General features: G+C 53.2%; 2 protein-coding genes across 2 annotated transcripts in view; both read left to right on the plus strand.

The window, feature by feature from the left end:
- PALD1 (phosphatase domain containing, paladin 1) overlaps positions 1-13951 on the plus strand; it is a 43112-nt gene extending 29161 nt beyond the window's left edge. Inside the window, exons 18-19 of the mRNA XM_011991066.1 lie at positions 9908-10063; positions 12066-13951. Coding sequence (XP_011846456.1) covers positions 9908-10063; positions 12066-12218 — 309 coding nt within the window. The 3' untranslated portion in view covers positions 12219-13951. The remainder of the gene's footprint in view (positions 1-9907; positions 10064-12065) is intronic.
- LOC105547453 lies at positions 12679-13956 on the plus strand. The gene has a single exon (XM_011991065.1). It carries the CDS (start codon positions 12799-12801, stop codon positions 13345-13347), a length of 549 nt encoding a protein of 182 aa, XP_011846455.1. The 5' UTR covers positions 12679-12798; the 3' UTR covers positions 13348-13956.
- The last annotated feature ends 8790 nt before the right edge of the window (positions 13957-22746 follow it).

Raw genomic sequence — 22746 nt, forward strand, 5'->3', positions numbered from 1 at the left:
AAGTATAAGAGTGATGAAGAAATTCTGGAATTGAACAGGTTTGCTTTCAAAGAATGGTTGCTGGTGTTACAGTTATTAAAATGAAAACTTTTAGTGCGTTGTCTGGTGTAAATCAGTGCTTCCTTCCCTCCCCTTGCCTCCCCTCCCCTTGCCTCCCCTCCCCTTTCTTTGATACGGAGTCTTGCTGTGTTGTCCAGACAAGTGCAGTGGCGCAACGTTGGCTCACTGCAATCTGTGCCTCCCAGGTTCAAGTGATTTTCCTGCCTCAGTCTCCCAAGTAGCTAGGATTACAGGCATCTGCCACCACCACTCCCAGCTAATTTTTGTCTTTTTTACTAGAGATGGGGTTTTGCCATGTTGCCCAGGCTGGTCTCAAACTCCTGGACTCAAGTGATCCACCCACCTCGGCCTCCCACAGTGCTGGGATTACAGGTGTGAGCCACTGCACCTGGTTGCTATTTGAGTTTTCTAAGAACTCACCTTTTGTCTTTTGTGGTCCTCAGACAGATGGTGAGACCAGGACAAATTTTATTAGACGCATTTGACTGAGAAGAAACTGAGGCCTAATGAAGTTTTGTGATTGGCTGGAGGCTGGACCAGAACCTGGCTCCCAACTCCTCGACTTGCTGTGGCAGCCACAACCCGGGGGCAATCTTGCGATGGCAGAGAAGGGAAGGGTTGGAAGGGAAGCTGCCAGCCACTACTGTGTGACTGCCTGGGTTGGTGCAGAGTTGTCTCTGCGACCAAAGGAGCTGCCAGGAGGTCAGAGAGACCAGCTCTGTGTCCCAAGGGCTGAAGTCATTTCTTAAGAAAAATAAAAGGCCAGAGAGCTCTGGCTCTGAGCCCCAGGCAGGGTCTCTCTCAGCCTCTTAGAAACCCTGGCTGTTGGCCGGGCGCAGTGGCTCCCACCTCTAATCTCAGCACTTTGGGAGGCCGAGGCGGGCAGCTCACGAGGTCAGGAGATCGAGACCATCCTGGCTAACACGGTGAAACCCCGTCTCTACTAAAAATACAAAAAAAAAAAAAATTAGCCAGGCGTGGTGGCGGGCGCCTGTAGTCCCAGCTACTCGGGAGGCTGAGGCAGGAGAATGGCGTGAACCCGGGAGGTGGAGCTTGCAGTGAACCGAGATGGCGCCACTGCACTCCAGCCTGGGCGACAGAGCGAGACTCCGTCTCAAAAAAAAAAAAAACCACCCTGGCTCCCTGGCTGCCAAAGTTGTTCCCCAGAGACGCGGTTCCAGTAGGTAATGTGTCTCGGGAGGAGGGCCGGAGCAACTTGTGCAGCCCTGCAGTGTTATGAGCTGTCACAGAAAATAGGACCCAAGCAAAGGCTGCTTCCTGGGCTCTTTCACACCCAGCCTAGAATGGCTTCCAGAACGGAGTGTGTGTGTGAGTGTGCATGTGAGTACACATGTGCTCTCGTGTGTGTATGCATGTGTGTAGGACACATGTTCTCAGTAGCCGAGACCCCTCTCTCTCTCTCTCTTTGAGACAGGGTCTTGCTCTGTTGCCCAGGCTGGAGTGCAGTGGTGCAATCATAGCTCACTGTAGCCTCAACCTCCTGGGTTCAGGTGATTCTCCTGCCTCAGCCTCCTGAGTAGGCGGCACTACAGAGACGCACCACCACGCCTGGCTAATTTTTAAATTTTTTTGTAGAGACAGGGTCTTTGCTGTGGTGCCCACGCTGGCCTCAAACTGCTGGGCTCAAGTCATCCTCTTGCCTCAGCCTCCCAAAGTGCTGGGATTAAAGGTGTGAGCCACCATACCTGGCTGCCGAGACCGCTCATCTCTCTTCCTTCCCATTGTAGGGCAAGCTGATATTTCCATTCTCCAGGAGGACTTTCCTGTTTTATTCAACAACAGACATCCATCGAGCGGCTGTGGTTTCTAAGTGTGCACCACTGGGCTTAGAATTGTTGGTGGGCTTGGGAGGGGTTTAATCTCAACTCCAGCCTCACCGCCTCCCTCACCCCCTGGGTAATCCCCAGAGACCCTGTCTCAGTGCCTGCCTCTCCCATTGTCCCGATTGTGGTTGTTACCAGAGATCCCTGTTTCTGCTGCAAGGTCCACCTCTGAAATCCTGACTCCAGCACCCTGCCTGGCACAAGTAGGGGCTCCGCAAATGTCTTTCTAGTGAGTGGATGGAGGGAAGGTTGAGTAAATCATTGCATAAATAAATAGGAAAGCCTGACTGCACCTTCATTATTTAACCCTTTTGGTTCTTTGTCCACATTGTTGGTCTTCCAGGACAGGGCATTCTTCTGCAGCAAGCTAAAGAGCCCTGGGTCAGGGGTTGGAAGCCCTGGCTCTGCCAGTAACTCCCTGTGGAACCTTGGGCAAGTCACTTTGGCCTGCCTGGACCCCTGTTTTTCCATCTGTCACCTGGAATTGTTACCCTTGTTCTGCGTGCTTTGAGGGATGGTGGTGAAGACCAGTCTGGGGCCCACGGGAGGTTGGATGGGGTGTGTGGGGTGTGCAGGGTGGCTGGGTGGCCAGGCAGGCTCCGTGGGCTACATGCGGGCACAGTGGGCCTCTTGAAGAACGAGACTGTGTCCTCTCAGCGTTAAATCTCTGTGCCTGGCCTAGAGGTGCTGCTGAACAGCATCTGTTGAACTCATGGCATGCAGAGTGGCCCACGGCACCAGGTCAAGTCCCTTCACACTTTGAAATTACTTAACAAAATATGATGTCACCTTTGGAAAATGGGTTACCCGTATGGATTGAGGGCGATTTTCTCCCTTCCAGAGGTTAGGTACTTCCTGTGCTGGGGTCCCACCGCTGGGCTGGCCTGAGGATGCAGTTTGCAGGGACTCGGTGGAGACCCACCACACACAGTGGCTGCTGCTGCACTTGGGAAGAGGGTGGGCTCCCGGCCCTGGAACCTGCCCTTCAGCCACTGGCCGTCTTCGGGGACTGTCACTTGCTTCCCCAGCCTGGGCCCCACCTCAGCTGGAGGCAGAGGCCACCAGGCCAGGTTTCTTTCTTTTGAGTCGGTGAGCGAGGGGATAGCAAGGAGGCTTCAGGCTTCAGTAATGGCAGGGGGTGGCAGGGTGGGGAGTGCTGCTCTCTGGCTGGCTTGATGAAGACCCTGAGCCTGGCCTTGTCGGCTCTTCCTTTTTTTTTTTTTTTTCTTTTCTTTTCTTTTTTTTTTAGAGACAGACTCTCGCTCTGTCACCCAGGCTGGAGCGCAGTGGCGCAGTCATGGCTCACTGACTGTAACCTTGACCTCTTAGGCTCAAGCCATCCTCCCTCCTGAGCTCCCAGGCCTGAGTGGCTGGGGCTACAGGTGCGTGCCACCACACCTGCCTCTTTTTTGTTGTTCTTTTGGTAGAGATGGTCTCCTTCTGTTGCCTGGGTTGTTGGCTCTTCTTCTTTCTCCTCTGGGGCTGTCTTCTCCTGAGCCTCAGCTGCGTCCAGGTCTTCAAGTGTGTGGCCTCCCCGGTGGACCCGAGGCCTGGGTTCCTGCTTGGGCTCTATTGCCTACTCTTCATGTGACCCTGGCAGGTCATTTCACCTCTTTGACCTCAGCCTCCCTTTCTGAAAGGCAAAGGGGTTGGCATAGGCAACCGAGGTGTCCTGTGAAGCTGGGATGAATGAAAATGCAAGATGCACATGATCGTCATTCATTGATTTGACAAACAGTTATTACACACCTACCAACTGCACTGCGCTAGGTGCTGGAGATGCCACACAAACAAAGGGCAAAAGCCCCTGCCCTCATGTAGTCTGTACTCTAGTGAGGGAGACCTGTGGCAGGCAGCACACACATCAGGGCTGTGGTCTGTTGGACAGCGGGGTGTCCGTTGGGAGAAGCGGAACCTCTAAGTGTCACAGGTTGTAACTATCTGAGGCTGGTATTACATGGTTTTTTGTTTAGCAAATGTTTAGCAAAGAAGAATTTGCTGAAATTCTTCTTACTAAAGAAAGTAAAGGGCTGGTTGCGGTGTTTAAAAAAAAAAAAAGTAAAGGCACATTTTTAGAGAAAGTATGTAAAAGGTAAAGAAAGGCAGATTTTTAGAGAAAGTATGGAAACACGTTGCAAGGGTGCAGTGGGCAAGTTAGCAAGAGGGAAGCTGGTTGCAAGGAGACAGAGGTTGGCGGGGAATTTTTTGTTTTTTTTTTTTTTGAGACAGAATCTTCCTCTGTCGCCCAGGCTGGAGTGCAGTGGCGCAATCTCCGCTCACTGCAAGCTCCGCCTCCTGGGTTCACGCCATTCTCCTGCCTCAGTCTCCCAAGTAGCTGGGACTACAGGTGTCCGCCACCATGCCCGGCTAATTTTTTGTATTTTTAGTAGAGACGGGGTTTCACCGTGTTAGCCAGGATGGTCTCGATCTCCTGACCTCGTGATCCACCCGCCTCGGCCTCGCAGAGTGCTGGGATTACAGGTGTGAGCCACCTCGCCCGGCCAGGCTGGGGATTTTTTAGGACAGTGCTTGTGCTGTTTGCTGAAGAGAGCTTTGTGCAGTACTGATAATGCCGAAGTTGCAGTGAGCTAAGTTGCATTTTTCTATCAGCCGAGGGTCTGGTGATAGCTGGACACTGGAAGATTGTGTCATTTGCGTAGGAGGGCCGTGTCCTGGACCATGAAGAAAGGCAGACTTGGAGCTTATCTGCTTTCTCTGTTTGCTTTTTCCTGGTCCTGCCAGCCTGACTCCTTTCCCTAATTAGGACTCCACAGTTAGGAGGTGCCGACGGGGCGGTATGAGGGCTTGCAGTTTTAAATAAGTGGGGTGGTTAGGCAGGGACTCCATGGGAAGGTGGCGTTGAACAGACCTGAAGGAGGAGCCGTGCTGGCGTCTGGGGGAAGAACAGTCCAGACAGAGGGTGTGGCTTGTGTGCGGTCCCCGAGGTGGGAGCTGCCTGTGTGTTTGAGGGGCAGAGCGAGGGAACGGGAGGGCAGGAGAGGAGGTCAGAGGTTATGGGGACAGGAGGCAGACTGTAGGGCCTTTTCTGGGATTGCTGGGACTTTGGCTTCTACTCTGAGTGCAAAGGAAGAAATTGCAGGGTTTTGGGCAGAGCCACCCACTTACTGTTTGTAGTCACTTAGGTGCTATGTTGCAAATAGACAGCAGGGGGCAGGAGAGGTGGCAGAGGACCAGCCAGGGGCTGTCGCTGAGTAGAGGGTATCTGGGACCAGGGTGGTGAGAGGTGGTCAGCCTCTGGAGGTGTTTTGAAGTGGAGCCAGTGGGGTTTACTGATTGGCCGTGGGGTTGAGAAGGGCGAAGTGAAGGAGGAGTCCCAGGTTCTGGCCTGTGTACCTGGGAGGATGGAGTTGCCACGGAGATGGGCAGGCTTATGGGCGCAGCAGGTTTGGGGTGCACTCAGGAGGTTCACTGGGACATGCTTTGTGGGTTTGGGCTGCCTGACCCTTATCTATGTGGAGCACTTGAGCCGCTGACATGTCCCAGTCTGCAATCCTCAGAGTCTGTCTAGGATCTGGATTCAAGATGATACTAGAAACCATGAGCCAGCACAAGAGGGGCCTGGGGAGGAGTGCTCAGTGAGCGCCTGCTGCATACCAGGTTCTGTGCAGACCCTCAGTGCAGTGGGGAGAAAGGGGAGGGGTAAAGCTGGTTATGGGCTGGTGCCCGCCCCTGGGTTTATGGTTGTTTTGAGACAGCCCCTGCCTTGATGAAGCAATTAGAATCTGTCAAGGTGGAATTTAGTGCAACTTTTAATTGAAAGGTTCGGCCTGAGGGCAGAGGAGACTGAGAAGGGCAGGGCTGTTGGGCTAAAAGGCTTGGAGCAGGCGGCTTCACTTTGGGAGAGTGGGGGGCTTATCATAGGCCTGGAGGAAACCCGGCCAGGCAGGAGGAACAGTGTGGGTGAAGGTACAGAGACAAGAGTGAGCAGGGAGTGGTGGGCTTGACTATGGCCAAGCAGGGGAGGGTGGTAGGAAGAGCTGGGTCTTGGGGTTCATCTCCCAGCTCAGAACTCTGAGTTTGGGCAGGATGCCTACTGTTTGAAGGGTTAATTAAGCATGTGCTAAAACAAACAAACAAACAAACGAAAAAACAACCTTGCTGAGCCTCATTTGCAAAATAGGATAGTCTCGCCTCCTTCACGGGGTTGCTAGGAGAATGTGTTAGGGTCTAATCCTCAGGTCAGGATGTGACGTGCTCGACCCGCAGGTGGCACTCAGTAGACCCCGACGCTCGTGCTCTGCTTGTGTGGTAGCCTGGGGAGGCTCCCCAGCCCTGCCTCAGTGGGCCTCTCCCTGGTGGCTCGGCAAATAGCAGAGCTTCATGAGAGCCTCCGCTGGCAACGCTGGGCTACCTCGATGCCAGGTGGGCTGGAGGTTTGAGAGGCCCGAAGTACCCAGTGGCCCGGCCACCTCTCCTGGCCCTCTTCTATTTTAGGGCTCAGTCCAATGGGTGAGGAAGCCTCGTCCGGCTCCACCACAGCTAATGACAGCCTGGCCTGCCAGGCCATTTATAAACAACTCCACTATTTTTATCGACAGGAGGTGGCTGACCCATCCTCCTCCCCAGGCAGTGGTGCTAACATGGGACGGTGTTAAGGAAACCAGGGCCTTGACGGGAAGATGGGCGTGTGTCTCAAATCACAGACCTGTGATCCAGCAAGATGTGCCCTCGAAACCTTCTGGGGGCGGGGGTCAGGCGTCACCTGTACACAATGGTCTGAATTCGGAGATAATTCTGCCTTTGCCAGTAGAGCTCAGAAGGAGCCACTCCACCTCTCACCCCAGAGAATCTTCCTCAGACCTAATCCTTACCCGTGTCTCTTGCAACAGGCATCCCCATGGCTGTGGGAGAGGATGGTGCTGGTGTGGTCATGTCCATGGCACAGAGCCAGAGCTGAGGGCGTTTCACGCCCATAGCACATTGCCTCTGAGCTCTTTAATTGAAAGTAGTTTAGAATGGCTCTTGCCCAGTGGAACTGTGGGTGATTTCCTTTCCTTCCTTCTAAGAAAATGTTTTGAAGTAGGCTCTAGGCTTTGGGATGGAGCTTGGGGAAGGATAGAAGCAGCCTAAGGGGTGGGGTGGAGAGCAGCCAGTTGCATTGTGGTGCAGACCGTCCATCCTTGCAGATAGGCAGGGTCGCATTGTATTGACTGCGGTTTATATTTAGGTAAAATCTTTTTTGTTGTTCACTCCTCAGTCTCTAAACAAATCCTGCCCCCAGTGGCCCCATCCCTTCTGCGGCAGCCACAGGCCATTCCCATCCTCAGATCCCCAGAAGCCCTCACTGGCCTCTGTCTGCAGGGCCAGGCCTTGGCTTGGCCTCCATACGCACTCCAGGCCTGGCCTCTCACCTTCACCCCTCTCTTACCGCCATGAGCTCTTCCCCCTCTGCCCACCCTGGGAGGGGGTACTCTGGGGACTCATCTCATTCTTGGGCCCCCTTCCTGCCTTTCATGCCCTCCCCCTCTCAATACACCGTTCCACCTCCTCTGTAGACCTCACCCACCCTGGATGTCCCCTCCTCCTTGAGCCCCGCTCTCCCCTTTCTGTCATCCTGGAATGCAGCTGTTCTGGCTGCTTTGAAATAATTTCCATCCCCTCCGGGCACGGAGGGCAGGGCCTGTGAGTAGTTCATCTTTGCATCCCCAGTTTGTGGCTGGGTGATAGGCATGGTGTAGCGGCCCCTCCCTGCTGGATGGATGAGTGGATTAGTGAGCTTTCTGTGGTGCACAGGTGCCTTCTTATCCTTCACTTTGCTGAGAAATCCTACCTCCACAAACCTGGGGCCTGTGACTTTAAATGGCAGAACCAGGACCTGAACCCAGCTTATGGGACTCACGTCTCCCAGGGAGTCACAGTGCTGGCTCTAGTCCCCTCGCCCCTCTTGGGCACAGCCCACTGTCCACCTTTCACCCCTGCCCCCATCTCCAGGGCCCCAGAGCTCCTTCTGGGTGGATGGGTGGGCAGGCTTTGCAAGTTACCGTCCACTCTGCGACCCTGGAGGCAAAGACAGCAGAGGCCGTGGAGGTAGCAGTGGGAGGTTGGGGACCACAGGCCCTACTCAGGCTACTCCAGCTCTGATTCTTGGGACTGTGGGCCATGCCACGTCTGAGGCCGCAGAGCCCACCCCAGGGCTGAGGAGGAGATGTCTGTAGGCTGACGTCGTGTTCCTGTACGGAAGGGCTTCCAGCTGCAACCCAGCTGTGAGGCGAACAGCCCTTTCCGGCTCCCAGAGGCTGGGTCTTTCTGTGTCCTCGCACAGATGTTCCTGGTGCCCGAGGGATGACCCCTGTGCCACGTCCTTTTCCTGGAGCAGGGAGAGCTGCTGTGGGTCTAGGGGGTGGGTGTGAGACGAGGTGTGGCCTTCACTCTCCAAACTCCGCTTCCATAGCATGCAGGGGAGGGTGCTGGGTGGGTGACATGTCTGTGAGGGGTGGAAGGAGCAGGGTGGGCAGGGTGCCCTGTAGGAGAGCCCGGCTGTGCATGTCCTGGGTCTTATCCCTGGCCTGTGGCCTGTCCCCTGACCCCCCACATTGTGGAGAACCTAGAAAGGACTCTCTTTTAAGTTCCCTTCCTCCTGAGCACAAATCTCCCATACATCTTCTGTTAACGGGTCACTCATACTCTCAAGCCTTCGATGGCTCCCCAGTACTGAAGCCATAGTGTGCAACCCTGGCTATAGAGAGTCACCCAGAGGGCTTTTGACAACCCCGATGCCCAGGCCACGCCTTTGCTGAGATTCTCATTGGATTGTTCTAGGTGGGGCCCAGACATCTGCATTTTAAAGTTGCTCATGTTTCTCATGGACAGCAAGGTTGTGAACCGCTGACCTGGGGATAAACTTTCTAGGTGACACAGGTGGCTTCCGTAATAGATCCAGCCCAGCAGAATGGCAGAACCACCTCTTATCCCTCCTCATTCTCCCTCCAGCCAGGCCAGCCCCTCTCAGCCCCCATACTCCAGGCACCAGCCTCACCTCTGTGTTTCCCCCATCTGGTCCACATTCTGTCTGTGCAAATCCACCAGGCCTCCATGGCCCAGCGGCACTTCCACACTCTCTGGGAAACCTCTCTAATTGACTTTGCTGTCCCTCTCGCCCCAGCATGTGGCCTGGTGCCATTTCCCATGAAGATGCTTAGGCTTGCTTGCTTAAAAGATCGATGTCCCACAGTTTCCCCTGCACGCACACCTCCTCTCCTCAGCCGCTTCATCTCTTGCTGCTCCTTGGCCAGGTAGCCTTTCTTGTTACCTGTCCCCAGCCATGGAGAGGGTGAGGGCTGTACGTGTACCCCTTTCACTTTTGGAAGTCACTTAGGGACCTTTGGGCCCAGAGGCTAAGATGGGGTTTCTCCCCTTCAAGGCTGGAGGATGAACTCACCCACCCAGTAGGCCCAGGGCAGGAGCGGGTCAGTCGGCGGGAGGAGGTTAATGTGCATCCACACGGCAGAGCCCCAAGAACGCAGCCTTAATGACCCCTGCCATCGGCGCCTCCCAGGCCACTGGTCAGAGCGCTCATACCCTCCCTGCGGGAGGCCTGAGGGGCTGCAGAGAGAGGAGTGAAGCCTTTCCTCTGGTCCTTGGAGGATTGGGAGTTGGCAGGAAGTGGCAGTAAGGGTCCTCCCACCCTGGACATGGATCCTGCCACGTGGGAGGGCCTCAGCGCACCTCAGGCACCATGGAGGGTATCTGCAATGAGCTCTCCTGCTGTCCCCGTTCACCCCTCAGAGCAGGACAGTGCTTGTGATTCCATGATGAGGAGAGGGAGGCTGGGAGGCCGGGAGGCCGGCCATGCCTCTCAGGTGGGAAGTGGGCTCCTGACCCGCAGCCCTGGCTTGCTCGTCCTGTAAGTCAGGTGGAGGCAGTGCCCTTGGCTCTGAGGTTGGATCAACCTGCCCTGGTGCTCAGCGCAGCGGGGTGGTATGTTTGTGTGTTGGGGGGCACACTGACCCCCCACACTGACCCTACCCTGTCCTGTCCTCCAGGCAAAGGCAGCTAAAGAGGTGCAGGAAATGCGGAGGCTGCAGCTGCGGAGCCTGCAGTACCTGGAACGCTATGTCTGCCTGATTCTCTTCAATGCGTACCTCCACCTGGAGAAGGCTGGCTCCTGGCAGAGGCCCTTCAGCACCTGGATGCAGGAGGTGAGGGGAGGCTGAGGCCGAGAGGGCCTCTTTAGCTGCCTCCTGCAGCTGGAGCTGGGCCACAGCCGCGCTGTGCCCGTGACAGGCGGGAAGAGCCTCCATCCGCCTTTCTGCAGGGGGCTTCTGTTTGGCCAAGAGTTTGTCTGATCTGACTTTGGGTCCCGAGCAGTTTGTCTGCGCCTGGCAGGCAGTTGATGAGTTTGATGAATGAACAGATGAATGAGGAGGAGGGAGGGACAGAGTGGTGGGGGACAGAGCAGGGCAGCCTTTGGGACTGGGACCCGGTAGCACACATCAGCACAGCCACCCTTGCGTGGATGGCGGCTCTGGGCACTTCATGCCCACAGTTGTGGTCAGCCCTCACCTGTGCTCTGCGAGGTGGCCCTGCCCCTTTCTCCCTCCAGCCATGGCCTTGTACCAGTGAGCCAACTCCTCCACAGCTGCTGGCCTTAGCACTAACATGGAGGGGATGTGATCCTGTGGGTGCCAGCCCCGAAGGCTGCCGTGGGGACGCGGGGAGACACACAGTGCCATCTGCTGGAGCCTGTACTAGGCGGGTCTAGCACAGTGTGATTGTTGCTCTCCCATTTTGCAGAGACGGAGACTGAGCATAGAGAGGGTGGGTGACTTGTTCAAGGTTGGTATTAGGGCTGACTGATTGGCTCCAGAGCCCACCATATCCTGACCTAAGACACCACCCTCGCTGTCCAGCCTCCTGGATCCTCTCTGTTTGGCCTCCTGGCTCGTCTTCCACTTGGCTGTTTTAGAGGCAGAGCTGCCACCTTGGCACCTCTAGGTCAGAAGAGAGGCCTCCTTCCCTCCTTGGCAAAGCGGCCTGTAATTACTCCTCTGCCAGGAAGCTGGCCCCTCCAGACCTCACCAGCAGATCCTGGCAGTTCTAATCTGGACTAGAGGCTGGAATTAGCTCCTGGGAAGTGGGTGGGTGGAGAGCAGGGGCTGGTGACCCGGCCAGAATGGGCACAGGAAGGGTACGGGGACTGAGGCAGGTGTGAGGTGGACTCAGGACTGTGAAGGAGTGGAGGCAGAGTGGCAGGCTTTGAGGGTGGGCCTCAGGTCGTCAGGTGGAGAAGCATTTGAAATGCCCCCGGTGCATGTGATGTGTGTTGAGTCAGGAGACCTGATGTGGTCACACCAAGGCCATGTCGGGGCCACCCTCTTGAGCAGGCCTGGGCTCAGCTTCCTTTGTGAGCCGCTGGGGAGGGGTGGAGGTGGAAGGGGATGAGGACACTTCCTGCTTGGTTCTGCTTGGAGAGCGGAAGCTGGGGGAATCTGGGGCCGAGAGGAAGCTTGATCCCCTCCCCAGCTGAATCCCCTACTGGGGGAGGTCAAGGAAGGAGGGCTGCCAGTCCAAGCCGAAGTGTGGGTTCCATCCTCAGGGGACTTCAGCCCCTCTCTCCTGCGGATGAGTGGAGGGTGGCAGTGAGGGCGGCCCCAGGGCCAGAGCGGGACGGACCCATTCCTTTGTTCTAAGTGGAGGCTGCACCCTCCCCACCCCCAGGACCGTGGAGAAAGAAGGGGACTGATTGTGGATGGTTTGAGTCTGGCGCCAGGGTCTGGGCTGCTGGGCGACAGGCCTGAGCGTCCGGGGGGCCAACTGGGGCAGAGGCCATAGCCTTACCTGCCCCTGCATCCATGTTCCTCCTTCAGCCCTCTGCAGGCCCGCTCCTGGGCGTCCATGCGGGAGCATTGAGCCACACAGGGCCCAGCGTGTGCCCGGCCTCCCTTGCTGCTCTCTGCATGGAGCACTCACTGTCTGCCCAGTACTTCTGTACGTGTAGAGTCCTCCTCGAGACAGTCCTGTGAGGTAGAGCCTTTTCCTTCCTATGAGGAAACTGAGGCCCAGAGAAGTTAACAGAAGTCAAGGTGCAAACTTATTCAGGTCACCAAGTTCACGGGCCACAGACTCATCTTCAGAACTCAGTGGCCTGAGTGGCATCCTCCCTCCCCTGAAACACTGCCCCTGCCTCTGCTCTCTTCCCAGGTGGCATCGAAGGCTGGCATCTACGAGATCCTCAACGAGCTGGGATTCCCCGAGCTGGAGAGCGGGGAGGACCAGCCCTTCTCCAGGCTGCGCTACCGGTGGCAGGCGCAGAGCTGCAGCCTCGAGCCCTCCGCCCCCGAGGACTTGCTGTAGGGGGACCTACTCCCTGTCCCCCACCCATAGGGCCCCACGCGGGCCTGGGGTGTCTGAGGTGCTCTTGGCTGGGAGTGGCCCTGAGGGGTGCTGGTCTTGAGGAAATGATTCCCCTGCTTCCTAGAGAGACTGGGCGGAGTTGGGAGCCTTTTTAGAAAGAACTTTTTATAGGACAGGGAGACAGCACAGCCATCCCTTGCAAACCACCAAGGTGTGTGGCTGACCTCCAGGGAGCAGCACTCACTGGAGTGCTCACAAGGTGCACACTCTGCTGTGTGCACCTGCAAACAGGCTGGCGTTTGGCCTCCAAGGAGCTCACTCCCCCAGTTGCCAGACACTGTGGATCTCTTTGTCCTCCTCTCCCTGCTCTCAGATTGGCCTGGCAGCCCCTGGCACAGAGCAGACCCAGCCACTGGTAGCTCCCCACTTCCTTACTCCTGCTGCTCTGCCATTGCCGCTCCCCTTCTTGCTGCCCAAGCACTGCCCTCGGGCGTCTCGCAGCCTGAGGTGGGTGGAGGGGACAGTGTTCTGGATAGACCTATTATGTGAAAGGCAGCTTCACCCAGTTTTCTGGACTCTCATGCTCGCATCTCCAACCTGGGAGACTGCAGGAAGGACACCTACCTGGCCTGGTGGGGCTGGCAGGATGGTGGAGGTTTCTCAAGGAGCTGGAGACCTCGGGGAGCCCCTCTCGGGGAGGAAAGAGCTTCCAGGATGCGGACGCAGCACAGTGGAAGAGGCCTGCTCCACTTGCCTGGGAACCTGGGCAGGAGGCACAGAGGAAGCCACGGCCTGGAGCTGCAGGTCCCCCGGCACCTCTCCCTGTCCCAGCAGCCCAGGATGGCCTGGTGCCCCCACCTGCTGCAGCAGGAGCCCCAAGGAGTGCTGGCCAAGGGCGGTTGCTGGGGTGGTCCTCATGGACAGTGAGGTGTGCAGGGGTGCACTGAGGGTGGTGGGAGGGGATCACCTGGGTTCCAGGCTGTTCTTGCTGAGCATCTTTGAGCCTGCCTCCTGGTGGAAGCAGAAAAGGCCAGACCCTGCTGAGTTAGAGGCTGCTGGGATCCACTCTGTCCACACAGGGGGAGGGCTGCTGGGAGCAGGTGGTAGAGAAGTGCCATGTTTGAGTTGAGTCTTGCAGCTCTTCCAGCTGGGAACTGGTGCTTGCTGAAACCCAGGAGCTGAACAGTGAGGAGGCTGTCCACCTTGCTTGGCTCACTGGGACCAGGAAAGCCTGTCTTTGGTTAGGATCGTGTACTTCTGCGGGAAAAAAGGAAAAAAAAAAAAAAAAAAGGATGTGCCATTGGTCATGATGTTTGAAAAGAGGAGGAGGCCGAAGTTGTTCCCATTTACCCAGTATTGGAAAATATTTGACCCCCTTGGCTGAATTCTTTTGCAGAACTACTGTATGTCTGTTCACTACCTTTTCAGGTTTATTGTTTTTATTTTTGCATGAATTGAAAGTTTTAATTTCTTTGCAGACAAGGTCTAGATGCGGAGTCAGAGATGGGACTGAATGGGGAGGGATCATTTGTATTCTCATGGTTGGCTCTGACTTTCAGCTGAACTGGGACCACTGGCTGATCACATCACCTCTCTGCCTCAGTTTCCCCATATCTGTAAAATGGGAGAATAATACTTGCCTACCTACCTCACAGGGGTGTTGTGAGGATTCATTTGTGGTTTTTTTTTTTTTTTGTACAGAGCTTTTAAGCTTTAAAAACAGCTAAATGTGAGTGCACCTGGCTGCTAATGCGTCTCTAGTGTCAGACGTTCTGGAACTGGTACAACAGGCTGGGGTCCCTGCCCCTTCAGAGTAAGGGTGGGCGGGCAGAGTGGGTCAAGAGCACCTGCTCTTGGCACTTCCAGCTCTAGAGCGGTCGGGTTTTTGCAGACACGTGTTCCCAGTTATGCCTCACCCTCTTAAACTGGATGTCAGACTGAGCTCCTCCTTGAAGAAAGCAAAGGAACCGGTGAATTCTCGCTAATGTATGAAGGACTGCTGCATCTAGGGAAACGGTATAGAGCAAAGTGGAATTGGGGGCCTGTGAAGAAACGTGGATCTCAGCCTCCACTTTCTCCCCTAGCCCGTGTGGACCCCATTGGACCCCTTCGGGCGCCTGGTTGATTGAACACACCTCACCCCTGGTTGAATGCTGGCATTTAAAGAGGCAGTGGGGAGGGTGGGGTAGAGAGAGCACTGACTCCAGGCCTCTCCTCCGGCGCTTGCAGGGTTAGGGGAACAAGGTTGTAGTTCTGAGGTCAGCTGGGGGGAGGCAGAACGGAACCGAGAGCCCCCACCACCCCTAGGGTTGGTGCTCTCCTCAGACTAGGAGAGAAGGCCCCGGGGATTCGTCCCCAGCCCAGCAAGGTATGGAAGTTGTCTTCTCTGGGTCCTAGAATGCTCTGTGTGGCTTCCAGACACCAGTGTAGAGCTGTGTACACCGGAGTGGGGGAGGGTGGGAGTGGGGTGGCTCTGCAGTTCTCTCCCTGGGATGTGGGGAGGGGCTGGGTGGAGACACACAGGAGTGAGTGGGTGTGCCTGTGTGTGTCCCGAAGTTGCCCTGGGCCTGCTCTAGCCTGTGGGAGAGCGCTTAGCAATGACATGAGTGGCACTGACCCACATTTCAGTGGCTCCTGCTGGTCAGCATCGTCTCAGCCCTCTTGTTAAATGAGTGAACCCAGCCCAGCAAAGGAGCAATCAGCAGAGTTAGGGAGCCTGCCGAATGGGAGACGGCATTTGCAAACCATCCATCTGATAACGGGTTAATATCCCAAATCCAAAGGAAACCCAAACAATACAATAGTAAAAAAGTAACTCAAAAGAACACACATAAATGACCCACAGGCATGTGAAAGAAATGTTCAGTATCACTAATCACCAGGGAAAGGCCATTGGAAACCACCTCACACCTGTTAGGATGACTGTAGGAAAAGATGGAAGAGAAGTGTTGGCGAGGATGTGGAGACAGGTAACCCTCGCACCCTGTTGGTGGCATTGTCGGTTAGTACACACGGTCTGGAAGACACTGGGGGGGTTCCTCAGAAAACCAAAAATAGGACTATGTGTGATCCAGCCATCCCACTCCTGGGTACACATGCAAAGGAAATGGAATCTGTGTGTCAGAGGTGTCTGCACCCCATGTTCACTGCAGCGCTATTCACAGTAGCGAGACATTCGACCAGTGTGTCCATCAGTGGATGAATGGATAAAGAAAATGTGGTCTGTATACAATGGGACACTATTCTGCCTTTAAAAAGGAAATCCTGGCCAGGCGCGATGGCTCGCGCCTTTAATAATCCCAGCACTTCTGGAGGCCGAGGTGAGTGGATCACTTGAGGTCAGGAGTTCGAGAGCAACCTGCTCAATATGGTGAAACCCCGTCTCCAGTTAAAATACAAAAATTAGCCAGATGTGGCGAGCACCTGTAATCCCAGCTACTCAGGAGACTGAGGCAGGAGAATCGCTTGAACCCGGGAGGTGGAGGTTGCAGTGAGCTGAGATCGCGCCATTGCACTCCAGCCTGGGCCATGGAGCAAAACTCAGTCTCAAAAAAAGAAAGAAATCCTGTCATTTGTGACAACACGAGTGAACCTGGGGAACACTATCCTAAGTGAAATAAGCCAGGCACAAAAAGACAAATATCACATGATTCCATATGTGGAGTCTAAAAAAATCCAACTCAGAGTAAAATGGTGGCTATCAGAGGCTGGGGTGGAATGGGGTGAGGTTGGGGAGATGTTGGTCAAAGATCACATTTCAGTTAAGAGTAAGATCAAGGGATCTATTGTATATCATGTTTCCTACAGTTGATAACAGTGTTGTGTATTTGAAATTTGCTGAGAGTAGATTTTAAGTGTTCTCGTAACTTGGTAGCTATGTGTCACCAAATGATAAGTGTGAGGTAAGGCGCATGTTAAATATCCTGACTTAGCCACTTCACAATGTATATATATCACAAGACATCCTTTTATACACCATAAACATACACAACTTTTACTTATCAGCTCATTTTAAGAAAGTACCATGTAGTCTGATATTTCCTCTGTGTTAATCTAAACTAGCGATTTTTTCTTTTTTTTTTTCTTTTTTTCTTTTTTTTAAAGACGACGTCTTTTTCTGTCGCCCAGGCTGGAGTCCAGTGGCGCGATCTCGGCTCACTGCAACCTTCACCTCCTGGGTTCAAGCGATTCTCCTGCCTCAGCCGCCCAAGTAGCTGGGATTTTAGGCACGCACCACCACGCCCAGCTAATTTTTGTATTTTTAATAGAGACAAGGTTTCGCCATGTTGGCCAGACTGGTCTCAAACTCCTGAACTCAGGTGATCCACCTGCCTTGGCCTCCCAAAGTGCTGGGATTACAGGCATCAGCCACTGTGCCTGGCCACTAGTGATGTTTTGTTACATCCTTTGTTATGTCTCTTTCTTAAATACCAGTACATATTGCTGAATTATATAATAAAAAATGAATTAATACACATCTAACCTTTAGGACAGTGCCTGACAGTGCTTGTGAGTATACAATCAGTTTTAGTTGACTTTGCCCAGTCTCTCTCTCCAAGCCCTGTGAGTGCTCAGAAGGAGTCCCCCATTGACCTACACATGTGGTCACTGTCATGTGGCATCCTCACTGCTTCCAGGGTTTCAGACAACTCTGACCCCACCCCCATCCCCATTTCAGGTGCCCATGCTGGGCGGTGTCAAGTGGGACGAGACCTTGGGTCTGTGCCTACTTTCAACCAAGGATTTGCGCAGGTCCCTGGTTGAGCCTCCACCCTGTCTTCCCTGCTGCCCTGGTGGAGACCCGGTACCCCAGCTGGCAGCCTTGATATGCCTGGCTCCCACTCCCTTAAGACATGTTCTTTCCTGGAAGCCCCTCAATCTTCTGGGGGTCCTGTCACACCAGTTTGCCCAGACTAGGCGGGCATCAGCTGGGTCCACCCGGGACACACGCCCCTGAGCGTGGTGTTGAGTGCCCTTAGTGTTCTGTGTATAAGGGGACTTGTGCAAGGGGGAGGTCTGTGCATATGGGCTGTGGGCAGTGATGCAGCAGATCACTGCAAAATTGGGCATCTACACAAAGTAGGCACCATGCCAGGCACCATGGAGCTGTGGACAGGGACAGCCTGCCTTCCAGGAGCTGGTGGCATTGCAGGGACAAGAGAGAATGAACAAATCATTTTCGCCAGGTGTGAGAGCTAGGGCAGGGCAGGGTTTGGAGAACAGTGGCAGTGTGATAGGCCAGAACCAGCCAGGACCCCATGTCCCTCTCTTCCAGAGTTTCTAGAACAAGGAACCAGCAATGCTGTGGACCGAGGGGGAGCCGGGGGCCTTTGGTGTCGGGTGGGACCACCACACCCCAAAACCATATAGCACTGAAGGTCTGAGCTTTTCACAATCTCTGCACCTTCCCTCCCATCCTTTAGCCAGTCTTCAGATCTGGCCAGACCCTGAGAAGGGCCCATCCACAAAAGGCCTTTGGTTTCTCTACTTGTCACAAGAACTGGTTTTGGATGAACAGGAAGAATGAAGCTGCCCACCAGCCATCACCTGCCTGGTCCTTTCCTGTGGTGTTCAGTAAAGAAACCTCAAACTGTATCTGCAGAATTGGCACACATGTATTGTAACTGGTTTTCTCTTACAAAAAGCTGTTCATCTTTTATTCACCCAAGTACAGTGTAACCATCCACTAGTTGTGAAAATTCAGCCAGTATCTTTATCTCCCTCCCTGTTCTCACTCCTACTCCCTGGGCTCTGGTTTTAAAAGGTATCATTGTGACCCATGCAGCCCCGTGGGTGTTTGTTCCTTTCTCCTCTCTGTGCTGTCCCAGGCTGTGTGGCATCCCCGCCTGCTTCTCTGGCCACCTAATACTATGTGCTACACACACCCCTTCCTGCTCAGCCAGCAAGCGTGGTTTCAGCATCCATCCCCACAGTGAAGTAGTTCAAAAGAGCTTGGGTAAATCACACTGCCTCTCTGAGACACAATGTCCTCAACTGTAAGTGGGATTAAAATGCTTATTTTGGGCCAGATGTGGTGGCTCATGCCTGTAATCCCAGCACTTTGGGAGGCCGAGGTCGGTGAATCACCTAAGGTCAAGAGTTCAAGGCCAGCCTGGACAACATGGTGAAACCCTATCTCTACTAAAACTACAAAAATTAGCTGGGCATGGTGGTGGGTGCCTGTAATCCCTGCTTCTCAGGAGGTTGAGGCAGGAGAATCACTTGAACCTGGGAGGCAGAGGTTGCAGTGAGTGAAGATCATGCCACTGCACTCCAGCCTGGGAGACAGAGTGAGACTCCATCTCAAAAAAAAGAAAGAAAGAAGAAAGAGAGAGAGAGAGACAGAAAGAAAGAAAAGAAAGAAAAAGAAATAAAAAAAGAAAGAAAAAGAGAAAGAAAGAGAAAGAAAATGCTTATTTTGTAGGGTAAGCGGAAGGATCAGAGTTTATGGCTGTGAAGTTCCTATTGCTGAGCCTTACGCACAGCAGGTGCTCACTGCAGACATTATCTTGTTCTGTAGGGTATGTTATTAGGAGTCCTGGAGCAGAGGAGTCCATCTGAGGAGTATCTGAGTTAGTGGTATGGAAGTGACATTACTCATGACTGATGGCAGGGGTCAGGGGCAGAGGGCACCACTGGCTCTCAGAATGCAGCACCTCAGCTCAGCTGTCCTCTGGCATTAGAGGAGCCAGTAAGAGGGATGAAGGCATTTCTTAGTATTTCTTGGGGGAAGCCATGCAGAATTATCCAATGATGAGAGCAGAGGTGGGGTTGGTGGGCCAGGGAGAGTCATTGGGAAGGTTAACTTGGTGGTTTCCCAGAGGAAGCCAACAGCAGGAGAACGCTTGGCACATCGGCCCTGGGAGAGTGTAGCCGGCATTTCCATAAATGTGTTGCAGTTGGGTTAGGGCAGACGACCTGGCTTCCAGAAAACCTGCCTCCTTTGCATTGCCCAGGACAGCAGGTTTGGGACAGGAAGCTCCAGAGTGACTTTAATTCTAGAGCTTGCTGAGGACCTTGGCCAGTCACTGCCTTCTCTGGATGGTGTCCCTTCCTTTGCAATAGCAGACTGATCCTTGCCCCTCTTGCCTCTAGGCAGCCTAAGGGAAAAGGAGAAAAAGCACTTCTCCCTTTCCACCTTGGCCTAAAGGAGGGCAGGGCAGATGCCAGGGTCTGTCGGGCACTGACTGTGTGCTGAGGCCTGCGCTAAGTTCTTTACACACAACATTGAAAACGGGCTGATTCCATCAGGTCTACCTACCCTGCTTGCTTTGGCTTGCTTCTTTTATTCTCCCCCTCCCAAGCTTTTTCTATGAAGTTGAAGGCCGTGGTAGCTGAAGGCCTCGCCGCTGAACACTGGAACTTAATCGTCACTGGCTACTTTATAGATAACATTCCTAGGTCACCATGGTAATGTTCACTTCAGTTGTTTTTTAGGAACTTGGCCAGCGCCTGTCCAGTTCAAACTAGCTGAGACCCCGATCCTTCACCCGAGACTGCCCAAGTGCCCAAGGGGTGGCCTTTTGATGTCAGAGGGCTGACAACTCCACCCTCAGATCATGCAAATGCTGCCATTTTTGTTCATGCACCCTATGAAGTGCCTTGAAGCCTGACTACCCTTGCTCAGGAGGAACCTGTGACTTCATTTTTTCCCAATGCCAATCACCTTTCCCCATGATTTAGAACATCCCACTTCCCCTACCTGTAAATATCCATAACCTTTATCCTCAGGGGTTGGGTGGGGGTGGTTTTCAGAGCTGTTCTCTCACCTCCTCATGTATTGCTCTTGCAAATAAATCTTTCTCTTTTGCAAAACCCATGTCATCATGATTTATTCACTGTGCAGAGGCAGAATGCACCTGGACCTGGCCAATCTTACTTACAATTTTTGTATTTTTAGTAGAGGCAGTTTTCACCATGTTGGCCAGGCTGCTCTCGAACTCCTGACCTCAAATGATCCATCCAGCTCCAGCTCAGCCTCCTAAAGTGCTGAGATTACAGGCATATGCCACTGCGCCCAGCCCATTTGATGAGTTTTTGCAAATGCATACACCTGTGTAATTCAAACCTCTAGCAAGATATATAGACTTGCATTGGGGTTTTTAATGTTAAAACTTATAACAATACTTCAAATAATGTCTTCAAACACAAATCTTTGTGCAGGTAATAATTAGACCCCTTTGGGTGACATGTTACAGAAAATAGCCCCAGCTAGCTTAAGCAAAGAGGGAGAGTGTAAAAAATATGACTGCCGGGCGTGGTGGCTCACACCTGTAATCCCAGCACTTTGAGAGGCTGAGGTGGGTGGAATCACGAGGTCAGGAGTTCAAGACCAACCTGGCCAAGATGGTGAAACCCTGTCTCTACTAAAAACATAAAAATTAGTGCCAGGCACCTGTAATCCCAGCTACTCGGGACACTGAGGCAGGAGAATCGCTTGAACCTGGGCAGTAGAGGTTGCAGTGAGCTGAGATTGCACCACTGCACTCCAACCTGGGTGAAAGAGACTCTTATCTCAAAAAAATATATATAGAGATAGATAGATGTGTAAATATATATATGTAAATATATATATGAAACCATTAGAGGGCCCTGGCAGGAATGCAGCAGGGACTGGGACTAGGAGGCTGCCCAGGGAGCCCTGGAAGCTCCCTCTGTGTCCTCCATAGGGGTGCACCACTCACTTCTCCCCTCAGGACAACCTGCTGCTGCTGCAGAGAGAACAGTTGGACCACCTTCCAGCAATTGCACCTCTGGATGCAACACTGTTCGTGCCAAGGCCCTGGTCCCCCATCTAGCACACTCCACCCACAGGCTGCTGACAGAGCAGGGCAGGGATATAGAGCTGACTGTGTCTGCCCCTCCATCCTGCAGCCTGGCTGGGAGCCTCCCCTTTGGTCTGACCAAGAGTTGCCCAGAGCTACTCTGCAGTGTCAGGCTTGTGTCTACTGAGGAAGGATGAGGTTCATACACATTTGGAAAGGAGAGCTTTATTTCTCATAAAGGGTTGCTGCCTGCTGGGTAGTCATTCTGACGGGCTGGGAAACGTAGCCTCTGGCCAGAAGCCAGAAACAGACACTTCAAAGGTGGGGAGAACAAGACAGGGATTTATGCTGAACAGGGTGTCCAGATACACATATTCAACAGGTTATAGGAGCAGCAATAAATATTCACAAAGGGGAGGCAAGGGCATTCGTAGTAAGGTAACATGCATGTAACATGTGTCCCAGATTCACTTTGGAGTGGAGACCTAACATTTAAATGTATTACAGTTAGGCCCTCTACATTAAAAAGGGAAGCAGAGGACATGAAGGCCCTCTGGGTGCAGCTTCTGTAGACTGGCCAGAACCACTCTGTGGTCAGTGGCTTTTTTTTTTTTTTTTAATCAGGAAGGAATGCTTAGTGGTTGTGTGTCAAGCTGCAAAAGGGGAGGGGCTGTGTTAGGCAGTTGGTTGGTTTCAGTGTGAAGCAGTGGTTTCTGTTTAATCCTTACAGAAGAAAGCCTAATGGTTAGCGAGGGAGGGGGCATAATGAGGCCTGTCCAACCTCATGTTCTATCATGGCCAGGAATTCCATTTTTAAGGTTTCTTGGGGGTCTCCTAGGCCAAGAGGTGGTCCATTTGGTCAGTTGAGGGGCTTAGAATTTTATTTTATTTCTCTGGCTCTTCTTTGCCTCTCTCTTTTTGTGGGTATTAGACCCACACTGTGGTCTGAAGGCCCTTCCTGCTGCCTTCCATTTCCTCCTTTGTTCTTCACAGGTGTTTCCCCAGATAGCTTTCTTGCACAGACCTGAACAACCCACCCTCCACCTTGTCTCAACCTCTCTGGGCACCTGCTTTGTCTCTGAAGGCCAGCACTGCTGTGACACTGCTTGGTGAAAATGACCACCCTGGTTTCCAGCTTCACATGGTACAGTTCCAGCAGACTAAGAGCTGGTTCTTGCCCTGCCCTTCTGTGCCATCTCAAGAGAGGGGGCAGTCCTGTCCATGATGGTGGCCATGGGTCAGGGAACTGTTGCTTAATCTTCCCTGTGGATGGAGGAGGCTGTAGCCATCTGGGTTGGTGCCTCCAAATCTGTGGATGGAAGTGCAAACCTCTGGTTATCTCCTAAATGAAGGGAAGCTTCATTTTGAAGGCTTTCCACATGTACCTTCAGTTTGTCGTTTAGAAATGCTCTGTTTCAGAGTCTCAGCTATCAGTGAGTGGCATGCTCATTCCCAGCCTTGCTAGCACTGCCCACAGTTTTATGACTCAGAATATAATCTCATATTTGTTTAATTTTATTTCTTTTTAACTAATAGTGAAGTTGGATTTTTTTTCATGTGTATTGGCCTTTTTTTTTTTTTCTTTTATGAATTGTTTATGTCCTTTGCTGACTTTTTCGTTTAGGTGTTTGCCTGCCTGCCTGCCTGCCTTCCTTCCTTCCTTCCTTCCTTCCTTCCTTCCTTCCTTCCTTTCTTTCTTTTCCTTTTTCTTTCTCTTTCTTCTTTCTTTCTCCTTTCTTGCTTGCTTTCCTTCCTCTCTTTCT

The sequence above is a fragment of the Mandrillus leucophaeus genome, unplaced genomic scaffold, assembly GCF_000951045.1.
Source record: "Mandrillus leucophaeus isolate KB7577 unplaced genomic scaffold, Mleu.le_1.0 Scaffold39, whole genome shotgun sequence".
Lineage (NCBI taxonomy): Eukaryota > Metazoa > Chordata > Mammalia > Primates > Cercopithecidae > Mandrillus > Mandrillus leucophaeus.